The 12162-nt window shown below is 48.4% G+C and overlaps 5 protein-coding genes across 5 annotated transcripts; 2 read left to right on the top strand and 3 right to left on the bottom strand.

Annotated features, from left to right (window-relative positions):
• Positions 1-440: 440 nt before the first annotated feature.
• On the bottom strand, positions 441-1526 carry BJ212DRAFT_1270211 (uncharacterized protein; the record flags this gene model as incomplete). The annotated part of the gene is made up of 6 exons (XM_041330865.1): positions 441-704; positions 762-815; positions 868-1077; positions 1136-1148; positions 1209-1307; positions 1360-1526. 6 exons carry the CDS (start codon positions 1524-1526, stop codon positions 441-443), a joined length of 807 nt encoding a protein of 268 aa, XP_041193759.1.
• A 933-nt stretch (positions 1527-2459) lies between these two features.
• BJ212DRAFT_1349669 (uncharacterized protein) lies at positions 2460-3268 on the top strand. Its single transcript, XM_041335472.1, has 2 exons — positions 2460-3017; positions 3079-3268. Exons 1-2 carry the CDS (start codon positions 2790-2792, stop codon positions 3133-3135), a joined length of 285 nt encoding a protein of 94 aa, XP_041193760.1. The 5' UTR covers positions 2460-2789; the 3' UTR covers positions 3136-3268.
• Positions 3269-3660: 392 nt separating this feature from the next.
• On the top strand, positions 3661-5233 carry BJ212DRAFT_1349672 (uncharacterized protein). Its single transcript, XM_041335473.1, has 6 exons — positions 3661-3951; positions 4004-4102; positions 4163-4175; positions 4234-4443; positions 4497-4550; positions 4607-5233. The coding sequence occupies exons 1-6, from the start codon at positions 3785-3787 to the stop codon at positions 4868-4870; spliced, it is 807 nt and encodes a 268-aa protein (XP_041193761.1). The 5' UTR covers positions 3661-3784; the 3' UTR covers positions 4871-5233.
• A 930-nt stretch (positions 5234-6163) lies between these two features.
• On the bottom strand, positions 6164-8777 carry BJ212DRAFT_1270226 (glycosyltransferase family 39 protein; the record flags this gene model as incomplete). Its single annotated transcript, XM_041330867.1, has 8 exons — positions 6164-6489; positions 6546-6693; positions 6745-6902; positions 6960-7457; positions 7506-7601; positions 7654-8252; positions 8304-8456; positions 8503-8777. The coding sequence occupies 8 exons, from the start codon at positions 8775-8777 to the stop codon at positions 6164-6166; spliced, it is 2253 nt and encodes a 750-aa protein (XP_041193762.1).
• A 194-nt stretch (positions 8778-8971) lies between these two features.
• On the bottom strand, positions 8972-11677 carry BJ212DRAFT_1349680 (uncharacterized protein). The gene is made up of 13 exons (XM_041335474.1): positions 11574-11677; positions 11501-11506; positions 11253-11447; positions 11109-11195; positions 10965-11054; positions 10754-10917; positions 10652-10703; positions 10191-10601; positions 9744-10130; positions 9591-9693; positions 9388-9539; positions 9096-9333; positions 8972-9041 (listed from the first exon to the last, which is right to left on the bottom strand). The coding sequence occupies exons 1-13, from the start codon at positions 11574-11576 to the stop codon at positions 9028-9030; spliced, it is 1902 nt and encodes a 633-aa protein (XP_041193763.1). The 5' UTR covers positions 11577-11677; the 3' UTR covers positions 8972-9027.
• Positions 11678-12162: the final 485 nt, after the last annotated feature.

Consider the following 12162-nt stretch of genomic DNA (forward strand, 5'->3'; position numbering starts at 1 on the left):
CACCTGTACCTCGACCATCTTGAGATCTTCAACAACAGACACGAAGTTGCAGCAAATTCGGAATACCGTTGAATATTTGCTTGCACATGTGCATGATGGGCTATCAAAGTGCTTATCCCCACCGACGATGGATTCTAGATTACATATGTTGCCACGATTGGCACAAGCATGGCATGTGCGTAGTGCTCGACTTGCCGCATGCACATCTGGGGAGAGCCACCAAACGACCTGTTCGTATACTCAATATGCTAGCCCTTCATCTTTCCCCTACAAATTCCTCACTAGTGACTCCACGCTCTCGCTAGTCAATGATTATAAGGAAGGACTGCCTCGGATATGAGAAATGACAACGGACTCGATTACGCGTGCTAATATCTATTAATTATTATCTATAGTATATGTTACTAAAGAAACAGCAACCTGGCCTCCTTCGTTCTATGTCATAGCAATGCCTGAGTCGCCAACGCTTCTCGTATCTTCCCCTCCTCCTGCGCCCATGTTGGAGACGCGATCCTAAATGCATCTCCAATGCGCGCATATGAGATATCGCCCACGCGCGCGACAGGCTTGAACTTTCTGAGGTCGATGACACCTCTCTCTGTGAGCATGTCTTTGCGCACGTGGATGTACTTGACGTGCGCGAGGATCAGCGTGCTGGTGTGCTCGCCTGTGACTGGGTGCGCGATATCTATGCATTTGAAGAGCTGTTTGGGAGCCGGCGTGGTCAGCGAGCGAGCGCGCTAGGCATGAAATGAAGTTACCTCGCACTCCATGCTAAAAGCGCTTTCCTTGATGCGGGAGGCTCTAATTTGCACCTGAACAACTTGTTGTCAGCGCGTATCTCGCACCACAAAGGTGCATGCGTACGCATTTTTCCTTCGTCAGGCCACTGATACTCCACTCATCGAAACCGGGAGGAGCATCTATGGCGGTTGCATTTCCATTCTCGATGAATGGCTCGCTGACAATGTTCACGCTAAATCCTTGGCTATTCTTCAAGTTCACGGCTGTGTCCTTGAGACTGCCCAGGGCGTTGTTGTTGCACGCAAATGAGATGATAGGCGGGTAGTTCGTGACCTAGTACGAAAAGAGATTATTTAATCGATGAAGAGACATGTTTTTGTGTATTGCTCACTGTGTTAAACCAACTGGTGGATGAAAGCAGGGTAAGCGTGCAGAGCGCGTTAGATAGCGGAAGCGTGTCTTACCTGTAGGGTGCCAAGTTCTCTATGCCCTCCTCATTGATCGTGGACACGAATGCGATGGGGCGTGGTACGATGCCCGAATTCAAGAGCTTGTTGATATCACTGTCGATCGCGGTCACAATCACGGCTGAGCGACAATTCGAAGAGTACGTACACCTTATCTATTTCTGCTGTGTTATAGACTTTCCACCCAGCAGATTCGCCTGCGATCCAGTCTTTTCCAGCAGGAGTGGCGTCGACTCTCTGACCATATGTCCATGATGGATTTGGTGATTGGGTGTAGGTGGAAGAGGTGGTGGAATCGAATGGAGGGATGAACATGGTGGACTAGCTTGATGAAAACAGGGAGACTGACCTTGGATTTATATCCAGTTACATGGTTGCAGGTAAAGGCTGGTTTTCACAGATACGAGGTTGATAGCGCGCTGATCCGCGATGGTGTCCAACAGTCCGAGTACATGCTTGAAATTGCTTACCATAGTTGCTTACTACTGAGCACGTGCACAGCTTCTAACTTACATAATACTTAGCGCGATGATCGCCCTGTGCAACGCTGACACACCCCTTATCCTTTGTATTCGCTCCATCCCTTATTGGACCTCATCTTCTTCTGTGTCTTTTCTAGATTAGCAACTCTTTGTCTTTGTTCCGCTCAGTTGGCAGCATCCATCACGACGGCATACATCCTAAGCAATGAGAAATGAATTTAGGTTCCGACATCAGTGCCTCTCCGCACCACCCCCTTTGCAAGCATTCCGACTTCGAGTTAAACCTCCAGGGCCCTCTATGGAAGCTTATGTGTCAGAGAGTTTTGAAAACTTGATAACATGATGTGCGTCCGCATGACATACAATCGAAGTCTGTCAGGCAATACAGCAATTAAACACAGACAATCGAGGTGCTTTCAGTGGTGCATCTTCACAGGAGTGGTCGCCCGGAAGGAAATCTTGGTCAGCAACTGCAATAGAATAACTTGTTTTATCCTCTGATTCAAAGGACCTGTACTGACATTTTCAAGTAAGAGAGCACTCCTGCTTCCAATTCAGGAGACAGAACCTGCGACGGAAGAAAAACGACTAGCCTTGACGAAGACGGGCGCGAAACTCCTGATGATTGGACGTGACGCGTTAGTTATTATGCTATCACGGATATCGACTCAATTTGGCAATGTGGTATATCCTGGCACTGCTCGCGGGTACGCCGGCGATATATCCCATTGCCAATTGCAGTGAACCCTTCCAGAGACACGGTGAACTCCAGGTTTCTGCGACATAATGGCGGACGTTGGTATCCCATTGGTAAAACCTCAATGAAACTAACAACAATCTGTTTCTATAAGGTGAGTTTACCCACGACTAACACCATCTGATTGGGCGCTCGACCCTTCCTGATATTGGAATTTGTAATCGCAGTCGTAGTCATGGACAAAAACCATGTTTAGCGTGAGACAGCAATGACTTTGTATAAGTGCAATTTATGTGATGCGCGTGTGCCAAGTATTACTCAAGCCCTGGTGGGTCAACGCTTTCAACTGGCACTGACAAGCTCCTATTTTTTCATACCAATGTTGGGAGTGGTATATTTATGATTCCTCGAATCACAGGAGAGTCGTGGTATGCACTAACAGCCACCTGGACTCAGAGGTGCCGTCTAATTCATACCCTTCCCATCCCTCCCTCGACCGCTTCCCTATCCTGCGCAGAAGATCAGGACGGTGCGAAGGTTTGGCTTCGCGCGTTCGAAGCCTCCAAAACTATCCAGAAAGATCTAGTCGAAGTTACTTTCTCTGGCAGTTCAGGTCCCGGAGGGCAGGTACTTTCATATTGCCCGTTTTCCTTGTGAGACTGCGGTGTACTTAATTGATATTGGTTAGAGTGTCAACAAGGTGGAGACCGAGGTTTCTGCGCGCTATCGCGCAGATGCACCTTGAATAACAACATGGGCGCGCAGGAGTCTCGCGAGGACGGTGATTTGTGGAGCTCGTCATGCGATTGTCATACTGAAACTAGTATTTCATTTAAACCATACTACATCAGAACATCGCATTCTTTACTGGTTTCATCTAGCGCGTCTCGTTCGTAAGCACGAAACATTAATATTGGTGATTCTGTTGGCATACAAGTCTGTTCAACTTGTCGACTTTGTATCTCAAACTGAAGATAAATTCATTTCTTATTTCTCAGGATACATGCTGCCGTGATGGATGCCGCCAAGAACTTCATTATAGCCCATGAGCGGGACAAGACAAAGACAAAGGATTGCTAATCTAGAAAAGACACACGACAATCGAAGGAGATTGGAGAAGGGTAAACACAGCGTCTTGAAGAAGATGCAAGGTCCAATAAGGGATGGAGCGAATAGAAAGGATAACGATCAGTATTATGTAAGTCAGAAGCTATGCACGTGCTCAGTAGTAAGCAACTATGGTAAGCAATTTCAAGCATGTACTCGGACTGTCGGACACCATCGCGGATCAGCGCTATCAGCCTCGTATCTGTGAAAACCAGCCTTTACCTGCAACCATGTAACCGGATATAAATCCAAGGTCAGTCTCCCTGTTTTCATCAAGCTAGTCCACCATGTTCATCCCTCCATTCGATTCCACCACCTCTTCCACCTACACCCAATCACCCAATCCATCATGGACGTACGGTCAGAGAGTCGACGCCACTCCTGCCGGAAAAGACTGGATCGCAGGCGAATCTGCTGGGTGGAAAGTCTATAACACAGCAGAAATAGACAAGGTGTACGTACTCCTCGAATTGTTGCTCAGTCATGATTGTGACCGCGATCGACAGTGATATCAACAAGCTCTTGAATTCGGGCATCGTGCCACGTCCCATCGCATTCGTGTCCACGATCAATGAGGAGGGCATAGAGAACCTGGCACCCTACAGGTAAGACGCGCTTCCGCTATCTAACGCGCTCTGCACGCTTACCCCGCTTTCTTTCACCAGTTGGTTCAACACAGCGAGCAACACACAAAAACATGTCTCTTCATCGATTAAATAAACTCTTTGAATACTAGGTCACGAACTACCCGCCTATCATCTCATTCGCATGTAACAACAATGCCCTGGGCGGCCTCAAAGACACAGCCGTGAACTTGAAGAACAGCCAGGGGTTTAGCGTGAACATCGTCAGCGAGCCATTCATCGAGAATGGAAATGCAACTGCGATAGACGCTCCTCCTGGCTTCGACGAGTGGAGTATCAGTGGCCTGACGAAGGAAAAATGCGTACGCATGCACCTTTGTGATATTATTGTATGCGCTGACAACAAGCTGTTCAGGTGCAAATCAGAGCCTCCCGCATCAAGGAAAGCGCTTTTAGCATGGAGTGCGAGGTAACTTCATCTCATGCCTGGCGCGCTCGTTCGCTGACTACGCCGGCTCCCAACAGCTCTTCAAATGCATAGACATTGCGCACCCAGTCACAGGCGAGCACACCAGCACGCTGATCCTCGCGCATGTCAAGTACATCCACGTGCGCAAAGACATGCTCACAGAGAGAGGTGTGATCGACCTCAGAAAGTTCAAGCCTGTTGCGCGTGTGGGCGATATCTCATATGCGCGCATTGGAGATGCATTCAGGATCTCGTCTCCAACATGGGCGCAGGGGGAGGGGAAGATACGAGAAGCGTTGGCGACTCAGGCATTGCTATGACAGAACGAAGGAGGCCAGCTTCTTGTTTCTCTAGTAACATATACCATAGATAATAATTAATATCCACGCATAATCCAGTCGGTTTCCATTTCTCATCCTGAGGTAGTACTTTGTTATAATTGACTGGCAAGGGCGCCGAGTAACTAGTGAAGAATTTGTAGGGAAAGATGAAGGGCTGACATATTGAGTGTACGAACACGTCGTTTGTGCTCTCCCCAGATGTGCATGCCGCGAGTCGAGTACTACGCATATGCCATGCTTGTGCCAATCATGATAACATAGTCTAAGAATCTGGATTTCGGAATTGATTGGAAGGTTTTTCCACCAAGAAAGGCCGTCTGCTTGGCCACCAGCGAATGGAGCTAATGACTGATTATAGGCCTGCAGATGGCAATAGATATCAGCATGCACATGTGATCAAGTCCGTTGCTATTCCTTATCCCTAAGGTAGTCCTTCCTTATAATCGATTAGCAAGCCCCGTGTCTTACTTTAACCTAGTCATTACGGTACCATCGGCGAACAGGGGATCTGTGGGGATAGGCACAATAGCTATTATCGTCAAGTGACTCAAAAAAAAACTGCTGAGCACATCTATAGCAACAAATTACAGATTCCTAAATACTTTACTCAGCGCCCCTGGCCTCGGGATACAACTCATGTGCCACCTGATCTGCAATGGCCTCCTCATGGTCAAGAGGCCCGTGAGGTTTCCGATGATCGTCAGCATCCTCACCCAGTTCCACCTCCATCTCTTTTCCCAGGATGCCGATGACTTCAGGACGCGCCTTATCCTCTGGCTCACCGGTAGCACTCACGCCACCTACTTGCACCTTAACCTCCTCATTTTCTTCAGCTACCACTTCGGCTGCTGCATTGGTCGGTTCAAATGCCACCACGCTTATCTCCTTCTCATCCACATTGATAACCGGCACATCTTGTGACGCAATCCTCTGGCTCTTCATTTCCATCTGTTTGTCCTTGGCAAATACATCCCGCCCGGGTTCCGGCACACCAATAGGGACGGCGGTACTCTGTTCGTCTTCAGGTGGCACAGCCCCATCTTGCCCGAGTTTGTCCTCGACCACGATGGCCGCGCGCCCGCCGGGCTCACCGCCAATGGTTGCCATCGGGGTGGTCCGGTTCGGGGTGGGAACAGTGACGCCTGAATACTGAGAGTACTGTTCGGCGTTTAGCCAGAGTGCTCCATGAATTATATAAGACTCACCTCATCTAAAAACTCGTTACTAACAAACGCTCGTCAAAATCCAAACTCCTGATGCAACATCCGAGACTCACCAGGCAAAGTCCCAAGTTTTTACCCATTGTGCGTCCGTGCATTTCTTTTTCGTCCAAGGATCGCCATACGTCAGGGAACTGAACTTCGAGTATGTAATGACCGCTATCACCATAAGGACGGCAGCGATCTGTAACCGAATCTTGGGCCGTAGAGTCGATGTGGCGAGGTCGAAAACAGCGCAGTTAAGTAGAATTGCAAAATACAGCGCAGGGAAGTAGTGGTGTAGGAAAAGTTGACGGCCCATGAGGAAGAAGGGGAAGTAATGCATGCAATACCCGATAAAGAGAAAACCACAGAGGGAATCATACTTGACAACCTTGGCTAAAACAGGTTACCTGGATCAGCATGACACTAGAGCGAACTGCGCTAATCCTCACTGTTGTCAAAATCGCGGTATCCTCTCTTCGCGCGAAGTAGGAGGAAGCCTCTGACGATCATATATGTGATGATCGAAGCCGTGCTTGACCACCAAACAAATGGATTGCCGATTAAGTAGATCTGGCGATGATCCTTGACCCAGAAATTCTAATATACAACTAATCAGATATGAATCACAACTTCAATCGTACAACTCACAATACCACGTCGAAGACGAGGCCAAGTCAAAGGTCGAGAGTCATACATGTGACGGTCGGTCAATCCAGCATTCGTTGTCCACATGACCCGCTGCAGCTCCCAGAATTTGGACAAGAATCCAGGAATCTTGTAATTGACCTTTGGAGCATCGGTTGATACTATGAAAGAAGTGGTTCTGAGAACACAGCCGATGACAAGTGATACAAATACCTTACGTTGGGGATGCTTTGTAGCAGTCTCGACGTACCATAACGAGTTGGCCTTGACAGCGTTCTTGTTGCACGTGACCTCCTGCTGATCGAAACCCCATTCAGGGAGTTTCACCTTGTGCGAGAAGAGGTAGCAGCCTGTGTTGAGGTGCCTGAGCTTGAAATGCGTTCTTAGCGTCCTCAAGCGCTTGCTCGACTCCTTATCACTTCTGTCGCCCTTTTCAATCTCAACAACCCAGTCGTCGTTGATGTCGCCAACAAAGCCAGTCAAGCCGTACGCTGAAACCTCGTTCTGGAAGTCGACATCCGAGACGGGCGGGCGGACTTCGTGCGAATGGAGGGCCTTGTCGGTCACGATATGCCTTAGCTTGATGCGAGAGCCGTGGTCAATATACACGATAGGCTTGTGCTCGTAGTCGTACTGTTCATAGCCATCAACTGTTGCGTTGAGCACTCGCCATAGATTATTATCATCCCTATGCGGGTAAAGTGTGATTTGTTGCTCTGTCAAGCTATTCAATGGGAGATGAGATAAACAAAGGTCACACGTACGTGCACTTCCTCCAGGGTAGTTGTGAGCATGGGAGTGCAGATAACCGCCTTGTGTGTTCAGATGTCGGATTGTGATATCTGAACCAAGAGCAACATCTATAATAACATGAAATGAGCGTATCTATGTACATCACCGCAATACACGTACCTGCGTACGTATCCTCCATCCCGCGCCCCAGTGTCTGCCTGAATTCCGAGCTCATGAACGCGTCACCCTCTCCTGAGCTTCCAAGAATAAGGAAATGCAGCTGAAACATGGTCATGTAGAAAAGGATAGGAATCAAGATGAGACAGAGAGCCCGCGCGAAGAAATGCCTCGCCCACATCCTTGGACTGACACGAAGATCGCCCAAGAGAAGCCACAATCGCAGGATAGTGCACACACCAACCGTCGCAATTGTAAAAAGACCAACCCATTTGCAGGATACGACAGCGCCCAGGGACAGACCAGTCAAAATAAGCCATGTCCACCACTCTGTGCTAAATGGTTCTTTCTTGTCCTCATTCGAAAACCCCACAAAAAGGAAGATGGTGAGGGCCGTGAAAAATACGAGGGGAGAATCCAGCAGGATATGACGAGATTGTGTGACTAGTCCATTCTCGAATGTCAGAAATATTGATGCTAGTAGTGCGGTGGTTGCGCGACAGTCGAGGGCTCGTAGGGTGAGATATGCGATTGGGACAGTTGCGACTCCAAACGTAGCAGGTACCATTCGCATAGCCACATATGGCACATTGTCAAAGACCCTAGTTAATACATGCTCAACAACGGAAATATATCGTTTCTGACACACTCACTTGCCAATCTCCTTGAAGTCAAAATCGCCGTTGAAGCCAGATACGAAGGCCGCCGCAGTGATCAACAACTTTGCAAGTGGAGGGTGCACGTCGACGAAATACCGCGTCTTGATATAGCGCGCTGCAAACTTACCAAAGTGCACCTCGTCGAAACTGGCGGATAGGTCAGATGGACAGAGTGAATATTTGGTACACTCACACCACACTATCTGGTTTCGATAGTCGGAACATCCTGACGCCAGTTGCAATTAGAAGGACAACCGCCAGCAGTTTCCATTCCCCCGATGTGATGTTGAGACCACCTGGTGAATGACTTCTTTGACCAGGTCCGTACCCCTTGGAAGCCGCTTCACGTCGTTCATCTGCGCTCAGGTGGTCTTGTCGTATTGGCGGATATTTGTGGGATGAAGGAACAACATGTGGAAGACCGGGCGGCGGAGAAGCTGGACGCCGCGCTCTGACATTGGCGGCCATAGCCTAAAGCACAAAGACAAAACGAGATAATGGAAAAAATGCACTGAATGAAGGGAAGCGCTAGATACCAGCTATGGAAAGTAGGAAAATACGCTTTGGTAGTGAATAACACTGCGGCAGTTGTTTGTTCTTGTTGAATTTACAAGGCTTTAGTACACATATGAAAACAACCTCGCACATGTTTCTACAAAAGTGCTTTTATGAACTAGGTTATATATCAAGTAAGTATTTATGGGAATCAGCATTGTGTCTATTCGTAATTAGGTAAGATGTGATTAACTTATTCGGGTTCCTCATCTTCAGATTGCTCGGCTTCAGATGCTTCCTCTTCGCTCTCAGACTCCTCGCTCTCTTCTTGACGAGGAACAACAAGAACCGATGTGCCTCCGTCTTTCGTGACGCGAGCGCGTGTCTTCATGATCAGGTAACGTCTTCCAAATTGGCTCATCTTCAAGACAGTCGGGGTATCTCCTTCAGCTCTCCTTCGACCAGGAATTTCTGCATCCTGGGGAAACACGCCAAGCCCTGATGGCGCAAGAACAATCGCCTGGCCAGTCTGGATGTGCGCGGTGCATTAGCGGAGCACCCCTGTTTCAAGCGTTTGACGTACCTGGAGCTCAACAATCGTGTCAAATGCTGCATCGACAGATACGTCAGCAGAGATGTGCCGTGCGAGGTGGTCCCACCACGCCGGAGAAGAAAATCGATGCATGATAGCGACGGTACACAAGTCTAACAGAACGGGTGGCACAACAGTTGGCTCTATGTTTTGTATGAGCATTGCTTCTCCGTCTGACTGAGGGCTGGAATTACCTTGGGTAGAAATGATGACACGCATCCCTAAATGCCTCTGCTCTCTCGTGAGGGTCAAAAGGGCCTTGGTTAGCCCTGAAACACCTCTGTTTGTGGACAAGTACTATAGTACGTTAAAACGGTACAACTTCAAAGAGATATCGAGCGAATTACCTTGTGGGCCTCATCGACGACAAGAACCTTTCCAGTCTCAACCTCAGCCCTCACAAATAGCCTCGTGACGATCTCGAATAAACCGCACGCAGAGCCTGGGTCAATGAATGGATCCGATAAATCAACAATGGTCAATTGTCCCGCAGCGAAACGACGCGAGGTCGATTTTCGAGCAATAACATTTGATCTAGGCCCACTGATATTGGCGTATGTCCTTGAACCAAAAGTGGCTGGCTGTGGACGATTAGACTCCATGAACGAGTTCAGGAGAGTCAGACGCTGCTCAAGACCAGCAATTTGCGCGGGGTTGAACGTTCTCTTCTCTTCGTCAAGTCGCTCCATGAATAGGTTGTACGAGAATCTCTCTCCCAAATCTCGGAGAATGCTCTGGAAAGAAGCAGTCAGACTATATAACACATCCTGGATGGATTATCATTTATAACTTACGAGAACAATCTGGATGTAAAGTGGCGCTGAATCTGACGACCCAACAGCCATCATGGATAGAAAAGCTTGTGCATCCAACTCTGTCTCGTTGAATAGTAAGGGAATTACTTCGACGTTCTTTCCGAGAGGAGCGTAAACACCCTTCATAGTATTGAGGGAAGACTTTGACACGAAAACTCGCACTTTCGGCGTCCTTACACCCTCCGTTGACGGGGCGCCTACCCATGCAGCCTCACTCGGAAGGGAACAGATACCACCTTCCCCAAAGTGGAGAACGAGTCCTGCTAGAGGCTGCTGCAGGGAGCCTATTTCCTGGAGTTTTGGAATGAGCATGTTTTCGAGGAGGACCGAAACCGTATGTGATTTTCCCGAGCCTTGTACTCCACACACTACAGCAGTGAATGGTGTATTCTAGGGAGCTCATGAGATACATAGGCTAATTATTGATTTGAAGCACTCACCGTGTTGACATAGAGTCTAGGATCTACAGGGACGTAGGCACTTGATTTCGAACTTGATACCGAACATGAATATTAGGGACCAGAAAGAGAGAAACGACATACTGTATTGACAACACCTGACCCATCACTCCATATTGTGTGGAATGTTTCTTGTATCTAGCAGTGATATACGCTTCTCTCGTGATGAGAGGCGCGGTCTGTAGTTCGTGGTCCTTACTGAGGTCTGACGTGTCTACTGTCAGACTCTGGAGATGCTTCAACTCCACCTGCATCGATGAGAATCAGGAAGCCGACAGGTATAGGAGGAACAAACTTTTGCAGCTTTCACTGTGTCAAGGTCATAAATGGGCTCGTCGATTGCTTCCGCGGGTTCTACACAAGTGTCAATATTACCGTCCTTTGCCTGTCAAAGGAGATATTAGATTGCATAAATTCACAAGGTACAACCTGCATATACCACATGGAGTCCCTCGGTCTTGGCTGACTTGGCTGCTTTCGGTGATAGGGTCGTTCCGGGGGTCGACCTATCAGTTCTCGAAGGAAGCTATGAGATTTAAAGCCTCAGTAACAGACCGATTGATACAAAAACACAGTTGGTTACATTAGTCCTGAACGTAAAGGGAACTGGTTTCGTCGATGTTGAAGTCTTGCGAATGGCCGAGGCCACACCCGATGCAAGCGGAGGTTGCCTGGAAGGCTGACGGGCAACAGCTTTCCGCGATGTTACCTTTCCCGCCTGGCTCCTCGTAACTGTTCCACTCGGAGGCGGGGTCAATTCAGGACGTTCAGCAGAAAACTGTAAGACCCGTTGGCGAAGTTATATTCAAATGAATCTCAACCTGCACGCACCACAAACTAAATCAAAGTTGAATAAATATAATGGAGCTATCAAATCAAGTAGGATAAAAAAAATCACACTGACCATCGAGCCAGTAAGACTGATTTGTGTCGTCAAGGGTGAGTTTGGGTGTTGGACAGGGCCTCAAGACAAGGAGGGAATTTTGGAACAGGGTCAAGATTATCCGTGACGGAAAAATGCAGAGACGCGTTTATATATATTAAATTAGGACACCGCGACGCGATCACGTGCTGGATATTAATTTCCTCGTGAGGCTGGGTCTGGCTGGGCCTAGCTAGTTACTCCGAGAACGGTAGTGACCCCAACGGCCTAGCCTCGAGTCAGTAGCTGATGAACCGATCTAGAGAAACTAAGTATATCGCGAACTTGAAGGCCATTCCGCGGTGCCGAACATGGAGTTACAGTCGAGCATTCAACTTGCCCCCGCCTTCACTGGTCATGATGCAGCACAGGCTGGCGAGAGAAGGATGCAATCTATGATTCATAAAATGCTCATTTCATTTATTCAAGACGCGAACAATTATCCGGCTGCAGCGTCTTTGAGAAGATATCATTATTGCACTCGGCCACTTTGGTGCAAGCGACCACGACTTCCTCCCCTCTCTAGGAGAAAGTGATTGGAGTGAGAGAACTTCAATTGTCCTCGCATGTG

Source organism: Suillus subaureus (genome assembly GCF_016647635.1).
Source record: "Suillus subaureus strain MN1 chromosome Unknown BJ212scaffold_13, whole genome shotgun sequence".
NCBI lineage: Eukaryota > Fungi > Basidiomycota > Agaricomycetes > Boletales > Suillaceae > Suillus > Suillus subaureus.

What these genes read in the sequence shown, in the direction of transcription:
- BJ212DRAFT_1349669 (XM_041335472.1), top strand. Translation starts at nt 2,790, where the DNA reads ATGATTCCTCGAATCACAGGAGAGTCGTGGTATGCACTAACAGCCACC. An exon ending in GTTCAGGTCCCGGAGGGCAG is followed by an intron (nt 3,018 to 3,078) that starts GTACTTTCATAT and finishes GATATTGGTTAG; the next exon opens with AGTGTCAACAAGGTGGAGAC.
- BJ212DRAFT_1349672 (XM_041335473.1), top strand. Translation starts at nt 3,785, where the DNA reads ATGTTCATCCCTCCATTCGATTCCACCACCTCTTCCACCTACACCCAA. An exon ending in ACAGCAGAAATAGACAAGGT is followed by an intron (nt 3,952 to 4,003) that starts GTACGTACTCCT and finishes CGCGATCGACAG; the next exon opens with TGATATCAACAAGCTCTTGA. An exon ending in GCCTGACGAAGGAAAAATGC is followed by an intron (nt 4,444 to 4,496) that starts GTACGCATGCAC and finishes CAAGCTGTTCAG; the next exon opens with GTGCAAATCAGAGCCTCCCG.
- BJ212DRAFT_1349680 (XM_041335474.1), bottom strand. An exon ending in CCTTTACGTTCAGGACTAAT is followed by an intron (nt 11,196 to 11,252) that starts GTAACCAACTGT and finishes TAAATCTCATAG; the next exon opens with CTTCCTTCGAGAACTGATAG. An exon ending in TCGTCGATGAGGCCCACAAG is followed by an intron (nt 9,694 to 9,743) that starts GTAATTCGCTCG and finishes AACGTACTATAG; the next exon opens with TACTTGTCCACAAACAGAGG.